Here is a 12884-nt window from a genome sequence, read left to right as displayed (position 1 = left end):
ATCCCCGTTGCACAGAGAGAAACTAGATCCGTTTTGTGTGAAGAGGCACTTGCAGAACGTTCTGGTCACGGTAAGGTGCAGCAGCAAATTAAGTGAACGTGAAGAATCCAGATAATGGGCGTAAAGGAGGTAATTATAAGCTAAAGGTCCTGGTTTTGCACTGTCCCCACTTTCCAAATAGCACAGCTTCTCCGTGATTGGGATACAATGGGGTTAATGTGCTGTCTATTTAGAACATGAGCTTGAGTTGAAGGAAATGAAAGGCTGTTTAATGAGGAAAGATTAAACTGAAAATAAGTTTCTTTGCTTCTGAACGATCATTATTCTGTCATGTGACTGTGTGTTTCTCCAGGAGCATAGAGGGGATAGAAATTGGAAACATACAACGCCGGATGTTTGAACCTCTCAAATACTTGACTCATATGTAAGTTTTCCATCGTGCTTTACAGTGTTTAGACTGATACCACTCTCTGATCTGTTCTGGACTGACATGAAAATCACAGGCATTTCACCTGTACTGTGTATATATACACCTCACATGCACATATATATATATATAAAACCCCTAACCCCATCTCCAGCTTGGAGATGATTCAGTTGGGTTTACTCTGTGGTTGAATCAGAAGGAGATACCCCATGGAGTTCCCGAATAGGATAATACAGCCTGCGGAACAATCACAGAAGCTTTTTAAGAGCTTCTTAATCTAGGGGCTTAATTCCAGTTCCACTAAGACCCAGTCCAAGAATCTCTGTCTCTTTAAAAAGAGACGCAGAAACAGGATATACACAAATAGAATGGTTTTCATAGGGACTATTTCTGTACTAGATAGCAGTCCCTTGGGAACTGCTGACTGCGATTAACCAGAAAAGTTTTGGGGACGACACATCGCTGATTCAGCAGCAAGTGACATCTGAAATGTCTCATCAGTTTTTGCATTGATTCCCATTAAGTTATTCATGCTCCCCAGAGGAGGAATTCTAATGAATTTTATCCTGTCAAATTTTTAATGTTTTCAATACGCGAGTAAAACTAGCACTTTACTGACTTTCCCTCAGGCTTCGGTTGTACTTTGTGTTTAGTGCTAATTAGCTGTATTTAGAATTTAGGGTCATTGCTGTGAGCACCACAAATGGAATTAAACTAATCTCTGCTCCTCGGTGAAGGAATACACATTTAACATCTCAAACCATAGGAGAAATCGAATTTACTTTTCTAACATATACTCTACTCCATTCTCTTGTCTTTAACAAGATGCCCCTACTCTGTCTCCTTTCACAGCTACTTCAAGAAGTTCCAGTACTGCGGCTATGCTCCTCACGTGCGCAGCTGCAAGCCGAACACCGACGGCATCTCGTCCTTCGAGGATCTGCTGGCCAACATCGTGCTGAGGGTCTTCGTCTGGGTGGTGTCGGCCACCACCTGCTTCGGCAACATCTTCGTCATCTGCATGCGCTCGTACATTCGCTCCGAGAACAAACTGCACGCCATGTGCATCATCTCCCTCTGCTGTGAGTCGTGTCAGATTTCTGTTTGTTGAATATCTTTTATCTTGAAGTGCAAAACTTACCAATGTTTATGTAACAAGTATCATTACCTCAGCCAAGGAGGTTATGTGTCCGTTGGTTGGCTGGTTGGCTGGTTGGCTGGTTGGCTGGCTGGTTGGTTGGTTGGTTGGTTAGCTTGTTGATGATTGGCTGACTGGCTGGTTGGATTGGTCAGCTCGTTGATGATTGGTTGACTGGCTGGTTGGTTGGTTAGCTCGTTGATGATTGGCTGGCTGGCTGGTTGTTTAGTTGATTTGTTTGCTGAATGACGGAAGGATAGAACTGGTTGATTATATATGAATATAGAAGACGTTGAACTTTAGTGTGGATCCCGACAAAAGCGTTACATTTATTTCACTTTCTTTCTTTATCTTTGCGAGTTGGGGCATTTCTGACATTTTCGCAAATTTCTCGGAGAATAATTGATGAGAGAAAATCATATATTATGAATTTATCTTATCTGGTGCAGCTTCATTGGATTTAAGGTAAGTGTTGGGCCTTTGTGGAGGTCTACGCTCTACTCAGTACAAGTCTAATTCAATATCTTCACGTTATACGAGGAGAGAGGGTTCAATATCACCTGTTCAGTAACACATATTTTAAAAATATGCTGATTTGATTGCTGCTTGACTGATGAAAACGAGTTCACAGTTTACACACATTCATATTTACCCTTTCAGTGTGTTTATGAGCTTGACTGTATGTCGTGGAGCTGTGCCAGATACAACCACAGAGGTGGAACTGACAAATTCTGAAAGCGTTCCACACCCAGCGTGAAGTTAAAATTGGTGCTCAGCGTGATTATCAATGTGTTTCATCAACTGCTTTCATATAATACACACTGTTAGACACCCTCATAAATACTTAATGCGTGAATGACCTAAAATCTAATTAAACATCTCCTGAATACAAAATATCAATTACTCCAAGAGATGACTCATAAAACTAAACTGTAAGGGAAATGTGGTAACAGCAGGAGATGTAAGTCCAGTCGATGGCTGATTAGATAGTGGGACTCATGAGCCAAGTTAGTGGAAGATGTGTGTAATCATTTGTAATCAAAATAACACCTTTAAGTCACTCTTATGCAGTAATTTAATTAACTTTATTTTGAGGTTTTCTTTTTTGTTATTTTTGCCTTTTGTTTGGATGGAGTTTGTTCAAAAGCTTATTCCTCTACAGCAAACTGAGTTTATTCAGGGGACAGGTCTTCAGGATATATAGAGTTTGAATTTAATAGGACCCAAAGTACAGACTAGACTGGTAAGAACAAGAGTAGTTCAAAAATCTATCTTTCCAAAAACTAGTCCAGGACAAAGTTTTATAATAAGAGTCTGGAGTGTGTCAGGTTAAAATGGACGGTTGATAGACATGTGTGTTCTCGTGGAGAGACAGGAAATGACTTAAAGATGAGACTCGTCACTGATGCTGAACAGAAGGTTGGATTTGAGATGAGAGTGCGTTCCCCTTCACATCGCAGCGTATGGTTCTCTGGCTTCTGATCGACGAACACAGTATATCCCGGCATGATGTGTGAAGTCAGTGCATCGCCCACTACACACATGTCTGTTCGGAACGGGCTGTGGTGATGCTGGAAGGGTTTCCTCCCCATATCTTTATTCAAGAGTGCGGTCTTTGGCATTGAGAGCAGGACGCAAACAGATATTCTAATGCTCCCACTTAAAACCTTGCACTCAGTTATACTCTGCATGTGCTTGGAGTTCCTGCACTCCAGTTTCAGCTCTTCTCTTCTTCTCTGCGGGTGAAAAATGTCTCCTCTTCAAACAGTCTCCAGGACTCTGAAGCTGCTCGATCGCTGCTCCTCAAAGAGCTGTTAACCTGTCTATTCACAGTTTGGAGATGCTCAGTCAGCAGAGCCCTGAACTGGAAAATCAGTAATTAAGTTGATTAATATTAGAAATATCGCGATGTCTTAATTACACCAGATTCAACACTGATCTTCATTGGGCCCTAACGACACGTGCCTGTTGTGAAGGTGTGAGCATGAACGTTTTCTCGAGATGTGCGAGTTGGAAATCGATGGAGATTTGTGGAATCATTAGGCAGACGGGAGGATGGAACGTACACTGAAGCCGAACAAATCAATCTCAGCCGCATCATCCTGTTGTCAGAAGCCCTCGGAGGTGATGTAAATTACCTATGTGGTTACCGCAGAGAGATAATTTAGTTTGACGAACAACTGTGCAGAGCGAGAAGACATTGAAGGTCCCCTATATGGATTTACTATAAGACTCAGAACTGTTCGGATCAAAGGGCCCACACATGCAGAGCAGAAAATATCGTTCCTGCTGCATCCACAATGAAAGCCGCGGATCACATTCATATCTTGTTTAAGGGCTCACTCGCTTAATGCGTCACAGACCTAGAAAGTTTATGACCAGAATGTAAGTCGGGGCTTAGGGAAATTAAAACAAGGGTATAAAGATAGTATTAATTCTTTTTTTGAGCAACAATGGATTCAAAACTTTTCACACAATCAGAATGTGTCTGCATGTTGCTTTTCATCCCGTTAATAAAGGGCTGGAACCGAGTGAAGCCATGCAGACTGAGTTAACTTCAACCAATGGTTCCTCTCGACATATAGAATTTGTAATTCCATATATTTTTAGCGCTGGAGCTGCTAGCGTCGTTTCACACATTTATGTGATCTGAATCCAACATTTTATCTTCATCGCCTTTTCTACTATTTCATTCTCAGTTATCTCGGTATCCATTCAAATGGGACCACAGTGTCGTCTCCACGCTGAGCTCGGGGGCGCGTCCAGGCCAGCAGGGTCAACCTGAGGGTCAAGATTTACTCTTTGATGATCTGATTTACATTCGCATTCTGAATTGAAGTATCATTTCACATTTATATCACACACATTAGAAAATTGGCAAACCTGAATTGTTAAGTGGCATCTAGGCGTTTGTGTTAGAGAATCATCCAGGTGGACGTTCACCCCCGCTGTCCCGTTCAATTTTCCAACATGAGTCTTTTATGATCATATGCAGCACATGTTGAATTAAAAATGCCTCTTGATGATCACTGGTATGTTTGCGTATCAAAGAAAAAAGACCCTCGGGGGGGGGGGGGGTGGGGGAGGGGTCATGAATTTACTATATCATTTTGTCGAGGACCTAAACATCAAGCAGTGACAGCATGAAGCAAACATTTCTCAGAGGTCGTAAGTTGTTAGTAAAATTTCTGCTTTGTGTGTCAGCAAAACATTGTGATGAATTTGCAGAGGACGGATAAAGTATGAAACGTAAAGGAAACAAGATGTGGGGATCAATCCAGTATCTTTGCATCCTTCTTGCAAGCAACCTTTCTGCATATGAAAACCTTCACTGAAGGTCAGGCTTGGAGCCAAATGCTTTGACATCTGTGAAGATTAAAGGAAAACAGCCAACGCGTTCAATTCGAAAAATATGCACAGGCAGTCTTTTCATTAGATGAGCAATATAAACCCCTCAGTGTTTTTTATGTAATTATTGTTTATCCATAAATATCCATATACGGATGTTAGAGTTCGGCTCAGGTCACAATTTTCTGGCCAACCCTGTTGATGATTTTATCTGAGCTCTGAACAGATACATGGATTTTTTTTTAATTTTGAGCTAAAAAAAGTTGTTTATCTGTTGAAAACTGGTGAGGAACTTTCGGTGTCACAATGCTCCAGAAACTCCGTCGTCACCTCGGGGTCTTGTCTAATCAATAAGTTCACCCAGATTGCATGTTTCCATGAATGTTTTCGATTGCTGGAGTCGTGTGGTCCTTTGACCTTGGAGTGAATGCCAGTTGCTTCCATCTCCTTGAACATAAACAGCCAGATGTGAGTGGGTGTCTATAGCTTTTTGACCTGTGGAAAAGGGACTGAGTGGATGTTGACAACTTCCTTTTTAATCACTTGGAAATAGTCAAGGTCGATCTTTTCTAGCTCAAACAGCCTCGGATTGAATACATTTGTTCAACCAATCAATCTTAAAACAGACTATTGACATAGAGGATAAGATGTTACTCGCTTATTTGGCGAGAGTTACGAGAGACAATCAATACCTTCCCTCATGTCAGAGCTGCTGCATCTTTCATGATTTGCTCTAAAAGTCGATGTGGACGTCTTCACCATCAATCGTGACACAAAATCATTACATCGGCTGCCCCTGGCTGGAATATGATCCAATGTGCTATTTTTCAGATCTGCAGTGTGACCAAGAGGATAAAGCTTCTGATTTCAGAATGTATGCAGTGTAATTCATATTCTGCACATGCTCCATTCTTTATATCCAGCTTTGTATAAAAAGGCCATTTGAATGTTTGCACCGAGCGGTTTGTCCTCTGTCACGTGACTCAAGGTTGAGCGGCTGCTGTTCGTCACAATGCTTCTGAATATTGTGAGGTCACTGCTTTATAGTTATTGCACAGAAGTTTGTAAAGTTCTTTGAATCAGCGATTCTCAACGCGGGGCTTGCTAGATAATATCTTGAGGTCGCTAGATGGCCGTGAACAAAGAAAATTATATATTTAGAATAAAATTGCCCATTCGAGACTTGCTTTTACATTTACATTTCTGTGCCAGATCTGCTTTAGAATGGATGTTATTGAGTTTGTTTTGAAAGTCAAAGTCGTTTCCACATGAGTTAGTGCTTGGAATGAAGTAGAAGTCAGGTCTGTTCTGGCCGTGCAGGAGATGTGTGGCTGCTCATGTGAAAGCATCGTGCTCCTTATGACTCATTGGCTCTTAGAGTGAGAAAAGACTCATAAAACAGTCAAAGGTTCAGCTCAATTTAATCATAAGCTTCAGAGTTATGGCAGAAGACGGTGAGGAGAAAACACATCTCAGCTTCCCCATCCGATGAGACAAGAGCAGCATTACAGGCCTGCGATGCGGTGCCACCAGCGACCCAACCTGTCCCCCGACATCAGTGAGTGACCGTGGGATAAAAAGAGGATTTATGAACTCGAAGGGCACATGGAGAGATCATACTTCCACGTAAAGCCCCGACAGACCCCTGATGAAACCACATTTCAACTCACTAGATCTTTATTTGGAGCTGCACCAACTGCACAAACCCATTTATAACAGTCCCTTCAACTTCTCTGAGCTCTTTCCTGCCCCATATTCTGTCCTTCCACCCAGTTTCGTGTTCATCTGTAAAGTAGACGAACGGAATAAAACATATTCTGCTCAGCGGGGTCACATGCATCCGCCTGATTTATAACATTGGATCAGGACTCAGACAAGTTGAAAACCACTGATCTAAAAGAAGCTCTTCTCACTTGCAGGTGCAGACGGGCTGATGGGCGTCTACCTCTTCATGATCGGCGCTTATGACCTGAAGTTTCGAGGCGAGTACAACCGGCACGCTCAGGCCTGGATGGACAGCGGTCAGTGTCAGGTCATCGGCTCCTTGGCCATGCTGTCCACCGAGGTGTCCGTGCTGCTCCTCACTTACCTCACCCTGGAGAAATACATCTGCATCGTCTACCCTTTCCAGTACTTGACGCCCGGCTGGCGACGAACTGTCACCATCCTCCTCGGGATTTGGGTGTTTGGCTTTATCGTTGCTTTCCTGCCTCTGGCCTGCAAGGGGCTGTTCCGCAACTTCTACGGGACAAATGGGGTTTGCTTCCCGCTGCACTCGGAGCAGCCGGAGACGCTTTGGGCTCACGTTTACTCCATTGTGATTTTCCTAGGTGGGAATCTGTACTTTCAATAATCTGTCAAGGTTTTTGTTGTGCAGTCTATTTCTGTGTTTGTATTTACTTGCTTGTGGATTCATAGCTTGTTGAAAATGCAAATCCTCAGAGCAAACACATGCTGCTTTAGCTGATCCAGAATCAAACAACAAATCTCCCCTGTAGGTCTGAACCTGGTGGCGTTCCTTATCATCGTCCTCGCCTATGCAAGCATGTTCTATAACATCCAGAGAACAGGCACTCAGACCACCATGTACAGCAACCACATCAAGAAAGAGGTGACCATCGCCAAGAGGTTCTTCTCCATCGTCGTGACTGACTCTCTGTGCTGGATCCCCATTTTCATCCTCAAGATCCTGTCACTGCTGCAGGTGGAGATTCCCGGTATAGTAGAAGTGCTACAAACATTTAAAGGAAACGCTCCAGTGTGTGTCTGTGCTTTGTGTGTCAAGTACAATATCGTGCTCCCTCAGTGCAGCTGTAAAATTTTATTAATTATACTTTTGAGAGTCTTCATGGCTCAAGGCAGTGCAACCTGTGTTTGGATTTAGAGAAAATCTCTTTCTACGGAGGACGCCATGTTTCTACAGACGTCCAAGCTAGAGAAACTAAACACCTTTTGAGTTTTTAAGACAAGTAAAGGCTACCACAGATACTGTATTGTGTTTGTAAGGATAGGGTGAAGTGAGGGGTTTCCAGCTGCAATATGCAACTTGACCACTAGATGTCACCAAATAGTACGAACTGAACCTTTAAATCGTTACCATGCTAAACCCATTTTATTTATTTTCTTGATATATAATCATGGTTTGTAAACTGAACTGCATCTTTAAATTTTATTTTAGTTTCACTTGTTTAACATATACACTAAATAATAGTAGGAGACACGTCTTTCTCCCACTATCCAGAAATGAAGCTAAAATATCACAGGAAATGAGAAAAGTATTGTTTGGAAGATACAGAGCATATGAATGCTATAAAAGTTGGACCAAAAGATATTTGATGAATGTTTCGACACACTCCATCCATCTGCTGTGAATCCAAGCTGATGATTGGCAGAGCTGCAAATGTTTTACAGACACCTGTCAATCTTACAAGGAGGAAAAACTCAAAAGGTGTATTTTCAGTGGAATCTTCCTTTAAATTTTCAACAATCTTGTGTTAATCTTACAATGTAGTAGTTTAATATCTGCTGAAGACCTGTGTTTGCATTCCAGTCTATTTAGTTATGAGCTGAGGCCCCATGTGGGGATAAAACCATTTCCATTTATCATACAAATGCCTGTGAAAAAAGGCTTTCATGTTATTGTATTCATCTTTAAACCCAGACCACATACCAGGCCTGTTGTTTTATTTCTCTCTGTGTTTTCCCTCTCCACCTGCAGGCACCATCAGCTCATGGGTGGTCATATTCATCCTCCCCATCAACAGTGCCCTTAACCCCATCCTGTACACACTGACCACGCGGCCCTTCAAAGAGACCATTATGCAAGTGTGGGCTAACTACAGGCAGAGGAGGCCGCTGCTCAGCGGCCACCCCGCTCATCATCCGTCGCTCACCTGGCAGGAAACGTGGGCGCTGCAGGAGAACAGCCACGGCCTCACCCCGGGCCACGCTCTGGAAATGACAAACACGATAGCCAAGCTCACCCCCGTGGAAGAACCCGATGAGGGATTCAATGTCATTGCGGCGTGCACGCAGCAGAAGCAGTGTACGGTCGTGTCGGTGTGCTCACAGAAACAAACCACGCTGCACACGCTCACTCACGCACAAACAAATGAACTCATCTAGTTGTGTCTCACTGCAGGTAAACGTGATCCAGCTTCCTCCGTCTCCACAGTTACAAGCATTTAACCTGTTCAAAGATACACTTGTTGATTTCTTCATCAGTATTCATGAGTGTTTTCTGGAGATCCTGGTTTGTGCCTGTCTCACCGGAGCACCAGCAGAAGCGTGAAGTCAGTCTGCAAATCCGTTATACGTAGGGTTGGGTTCTGAAATCCGCTAATAAGTGGCTCCTGGGGCTAATGTATTGTGGAGGTCAATTGACCTGGGGGATGACAGCATGGCACTGGTGGTATCAAGACGGATTAACACATTTTTGGGGTTTTTTGACAATGTCGCCAGCCAAATCAATTTCTGTTATAAAATAAATCCCTTAATAACAAAAACAGGATTTTCTTGCCTAGAGATAAATACTGTTAAAGTATCTCTCAGACACAGATGACTCTGCCCACTGAACCCCAGTTAGTTTCATTTCCCAGCCACACAAGGCTCTGTTTTTAATTATTTAGTATGTCCTCTTAATTAAATCTACACATTTTAATTCAGTTAGTAGAGCAGAGGCAGCTACTTAAGGCTTAAGATAGCAGAGGTTCAGATCCCATCTATGAATTAACTACATTTGCACTCTCTGCAGTCATTAGGTATAACAGCTGCATTTCTTACTTTTAGTTATTATGGCATTAGCACGGTAGATCGACCACTTGGTCTTAAACATTTTGAGCGAACATTTTTTTTATAATTTTTGTAATTATACAATATAACGTCCACTGGAAGTCATGAATTTGTCCTGATTCCTGAAAAGATCAAGTAGATAAGTCAACCTGATCGAACACACTCGAGCCTGAATATCATTTCAAGTTTTTTCCACAGTACCTAGAACCACATAGATCCATGGACTGTTGGGACTGGTCTACCAACAACTGAACTACATTCTTTGTAAAGTTACTTAAAACACTTAATCTTCCTTTAAACTGGTTTTATTGTTGTAGTTTTTTTACTGCAGTCAAAATATAACGTTTGGTGTAATATAATTTTATATTGACATGTTTGATACATTTCTTCCTGTATTGATCAGCATCACTCCTGACAATGATGCACCAGCTTAAACTCTGGTATCATATTATCTGTAGCTGTAAATCAGCCTATGCTGCCATGGCAGGTGACGGTTCATTTTAATATGGGAACTGTTAAAACACATGCAAATTATCTGATGGGAATCACTCTGCAAAACATCACACCCACATTTATCACCAAAGATGCTCCTACATGTTTGTAAAAGTCACTGTAAGTAGTAAAAGAAATAGGAATTGGAAGGAAGGCTTAATAAAATGAGGATAATGGTGTTCAGATTGGATCTGAATTCCATCAAACAAAATGGTCAGAAGTGCAGCAATTTCATTATCAACCTCTGATTGAAGACGTCCTGTGGGGACATTGCATGACCAGAACATATGTTACATGTGCAGCTGAAGTCATTGAACCCTCTGAGTTAATGCAAACCTGTACATTGTGAAAAGAATATGATTAACTTCAAGGTTTAATACTCTTTTTTTTTTTTCTTTTTTGTAAATTGAGCCTGTGGGGAGTTCTTCTGATGGATGAGCTGATCCATTATATAACATAATTCATTTCATGCTGTATGTTGCTCCTTTGCTCTCATCTTGCCAACAGCACTGTACAAAGAACCTACTTGCGGCAAAGATATGTTTGACTTTGTGTAAATCCTTTTAATCTTCTCATGCAGTCTGCAAGGGAAACAACAAATATTAACATTATTTATTCTGTATTTTTGTCTTTAGTCCATTGTGTTGCCTCTGTCACCAATATTTATTTTTGGGAAATATTGAATGTAATATATAAGATGGGTTTGGTAAAGATTGTACTGTATTTAAAATGGACGGGTATGAATTGGTGAAAGTTAAAAGTGAGTTGCAGCTAAACAGGCAGCAATTTTAAATTGTCTTTTATAAAATCCTGTGCAGACTCTCCCCAGCTGGTCTGGGGGTCAGAACATTTGACCTCACCCTCAACCACACAACACATTCTTAACACTGTGATCTGTACAGTAAAGACATTTGTACAATGGTCATTATGCATGCATCTGTGCATACTTGGTTCTGTGAAGGACTTTTTTCTGTCCACGTTGAATGTGTGAATAATTTGCAAACAACACAAGAGAACAAATTAGAGACTAAGGTGATGGTTTGCGAGTACATTGTGCTTTGTGTGACCGTTTGTGTTTGCATCACATTACCATTCATGCTGAAAAGAATTCTATTGAATATTGATGGGAACGTATGTTTTAAACTTGTGTTATTGGTTCCTTTGTTGTATTGACCTGTGCCCGACAATAAATAAATTATGAAGTTGAATTAAATCTGCTTGTTGAACTTACATGTTGTACAAAGCAGCTGCTATGAAGCGTTCTGCATGCAAATTGAAAGATCAAATATTTTTGGGGAATTTGTCACAAATGCAAGGAAGTTAAAAGAAGATGTTAATGCACAGCGACGGACCTTTCAATCAGAATTAACTCAGATTTCCATATCTTTAGAGGGGTGTTGGAAGTTAACCAGTTAAATTCCACCTAGAAGAACATACACTCAGAAGAGAAAGTATATTTCTTGATATGTGCAGTTTTATTTAGATACACAATAATACAACAATAATGGATTAAGTATATTACATAGAATAAAGTTTTTTTTTACTATAGTGCAATCAACATCAACAACAGACACACACATTGTATATTTATTTCCAATTGCATCATTCAAGTAGCCAGCCTTAACTGTGTACTTTGTACTACATATTCGTAGTGTATTATGGGCAAAGGCATAATGAGAACATCTAATATTCCAAAATACAACGCCAAATATTGAATAACAGTCAGGGCTGAATACTTGAATGATGCAATCGTAAATGAAGGCACAGTGTGGGTGTCTGCTGTTGATATTGATTACACTACTTTTTGAGCTCGTATGGCCTGAGGGAAAGGGCTTACTCTCTGGTGTGTGGTGGTGCGAGTCCAACGCTGATTAGTCATTAGTTGTCCATAAATGAATCACGATTACTGTATCTAGACATAACTTATTCATGTGTTTTTATTTATGTGCTTATTTAGACATTTTATTTGGAGCTGTGTGTTTGTGTCTTTACCGGCTGCATGTTTGGTTACATTTACAAAATGTAGAAGTGTTCCAGATTTAGGTGAAAGGGATCTATTGGCAGACATTGCATATGAAATAATCCTATAGTTATGTTCCTACTAGTGTGTTTCATCTAAATTGTTGTTTTTCTTTAGCGTAGAATGGACCCTTTATATTTAAATACTTTATATTTACATCATGTAGCAGGTCCGCTTTACGTAGGCCGCCATGTTTTTTATAGTAAGCCAGACTGGACAACTGACTTTATGCGGAGGGTGAAGTGAGGGGTGTTCTGCTGCAACATGCTACTTCACCACTAGATGTCACTAAAGTCTACCCACTGCACCTTTAATATTTTTTGGAGCATTGTATAGCCACAGCCATAGAGCGAACAGTTGATGAATCAGGGGTTGTGTGTGGATGCTGAACATATAACGGTCACCTCATTATGGCCCCTGATCTAGAAACATCCTGGATCACCCACCCACTAGTGACATGAGCGTGTGGAGAATAAACCATAAAGTATAAAGTCTCCAGACAATAATATAAACCTTCTGCAGACAGTGGACAGTGGCCTGGGACGACCTCTGCAGCTCCGCACCTGATTCATAAACGTCCTTCTCCTGGATGTACCAGTTGTCTGACACGGGGTGAGTGTTTACAGATCTACACCGGGGCAGGAGAGGTGTGCGGCGCCGCAGCAGCG

The 12884-nt window shown here is 41.4% G+C and overlaps 1 protein-coding gene across 1 annotated transcript in view; it reads left to right on the top strand.

Moving 5' to 3' along the window:
* rxfp1 (relaxin family peptide receptor 1) overlaps nt 1–11373 on the top strand; it is a 47123-nt gene extending 35750 nt beyond the window's left edge. The window contains exons 14-18 of the mRNA XM_062393857.1: nt 353–424; nt 1280–1509; nt 6833–7243; nt 7412–7630; nt 8632–11373. Of these exons, the coding sequence (XP_062249841.1) occupies nt 353–424; nt 1280–1509; nt 6833–7243; nt 7412–7630; nt 8632–9038 (1339 nt within the window). The 3' untranslated portion in view covers nt 9039–11373. The remainder of the gene's footprint in view (nt 1–352; nt 425–1279; nt 1510–6832; nt 7244–7411; nt 7631–8631) is intronic.
* Nucleotides 11374–12884: the final 1511 nt, after the last annotated feature.

This window comes from Platichthys flesus, chromosome 8 (genome assembly GCF_949316205.1).
Source record: "Platichthys flesus chromosome 8, fPlaFle2.1, whole genome shotgun sequence".
Taxonomy (NCBI): Eukaryota; Metazoa; Chordata; class Actinopteri; order Pleuronectiformes; family Pleuronectidae; genus Platichthys; species Platichthys flesus.
Note: the sequence above shows the minus strand (reverse complement) of the source record. Positions and strands in the feature narration are given on the sequence as shown.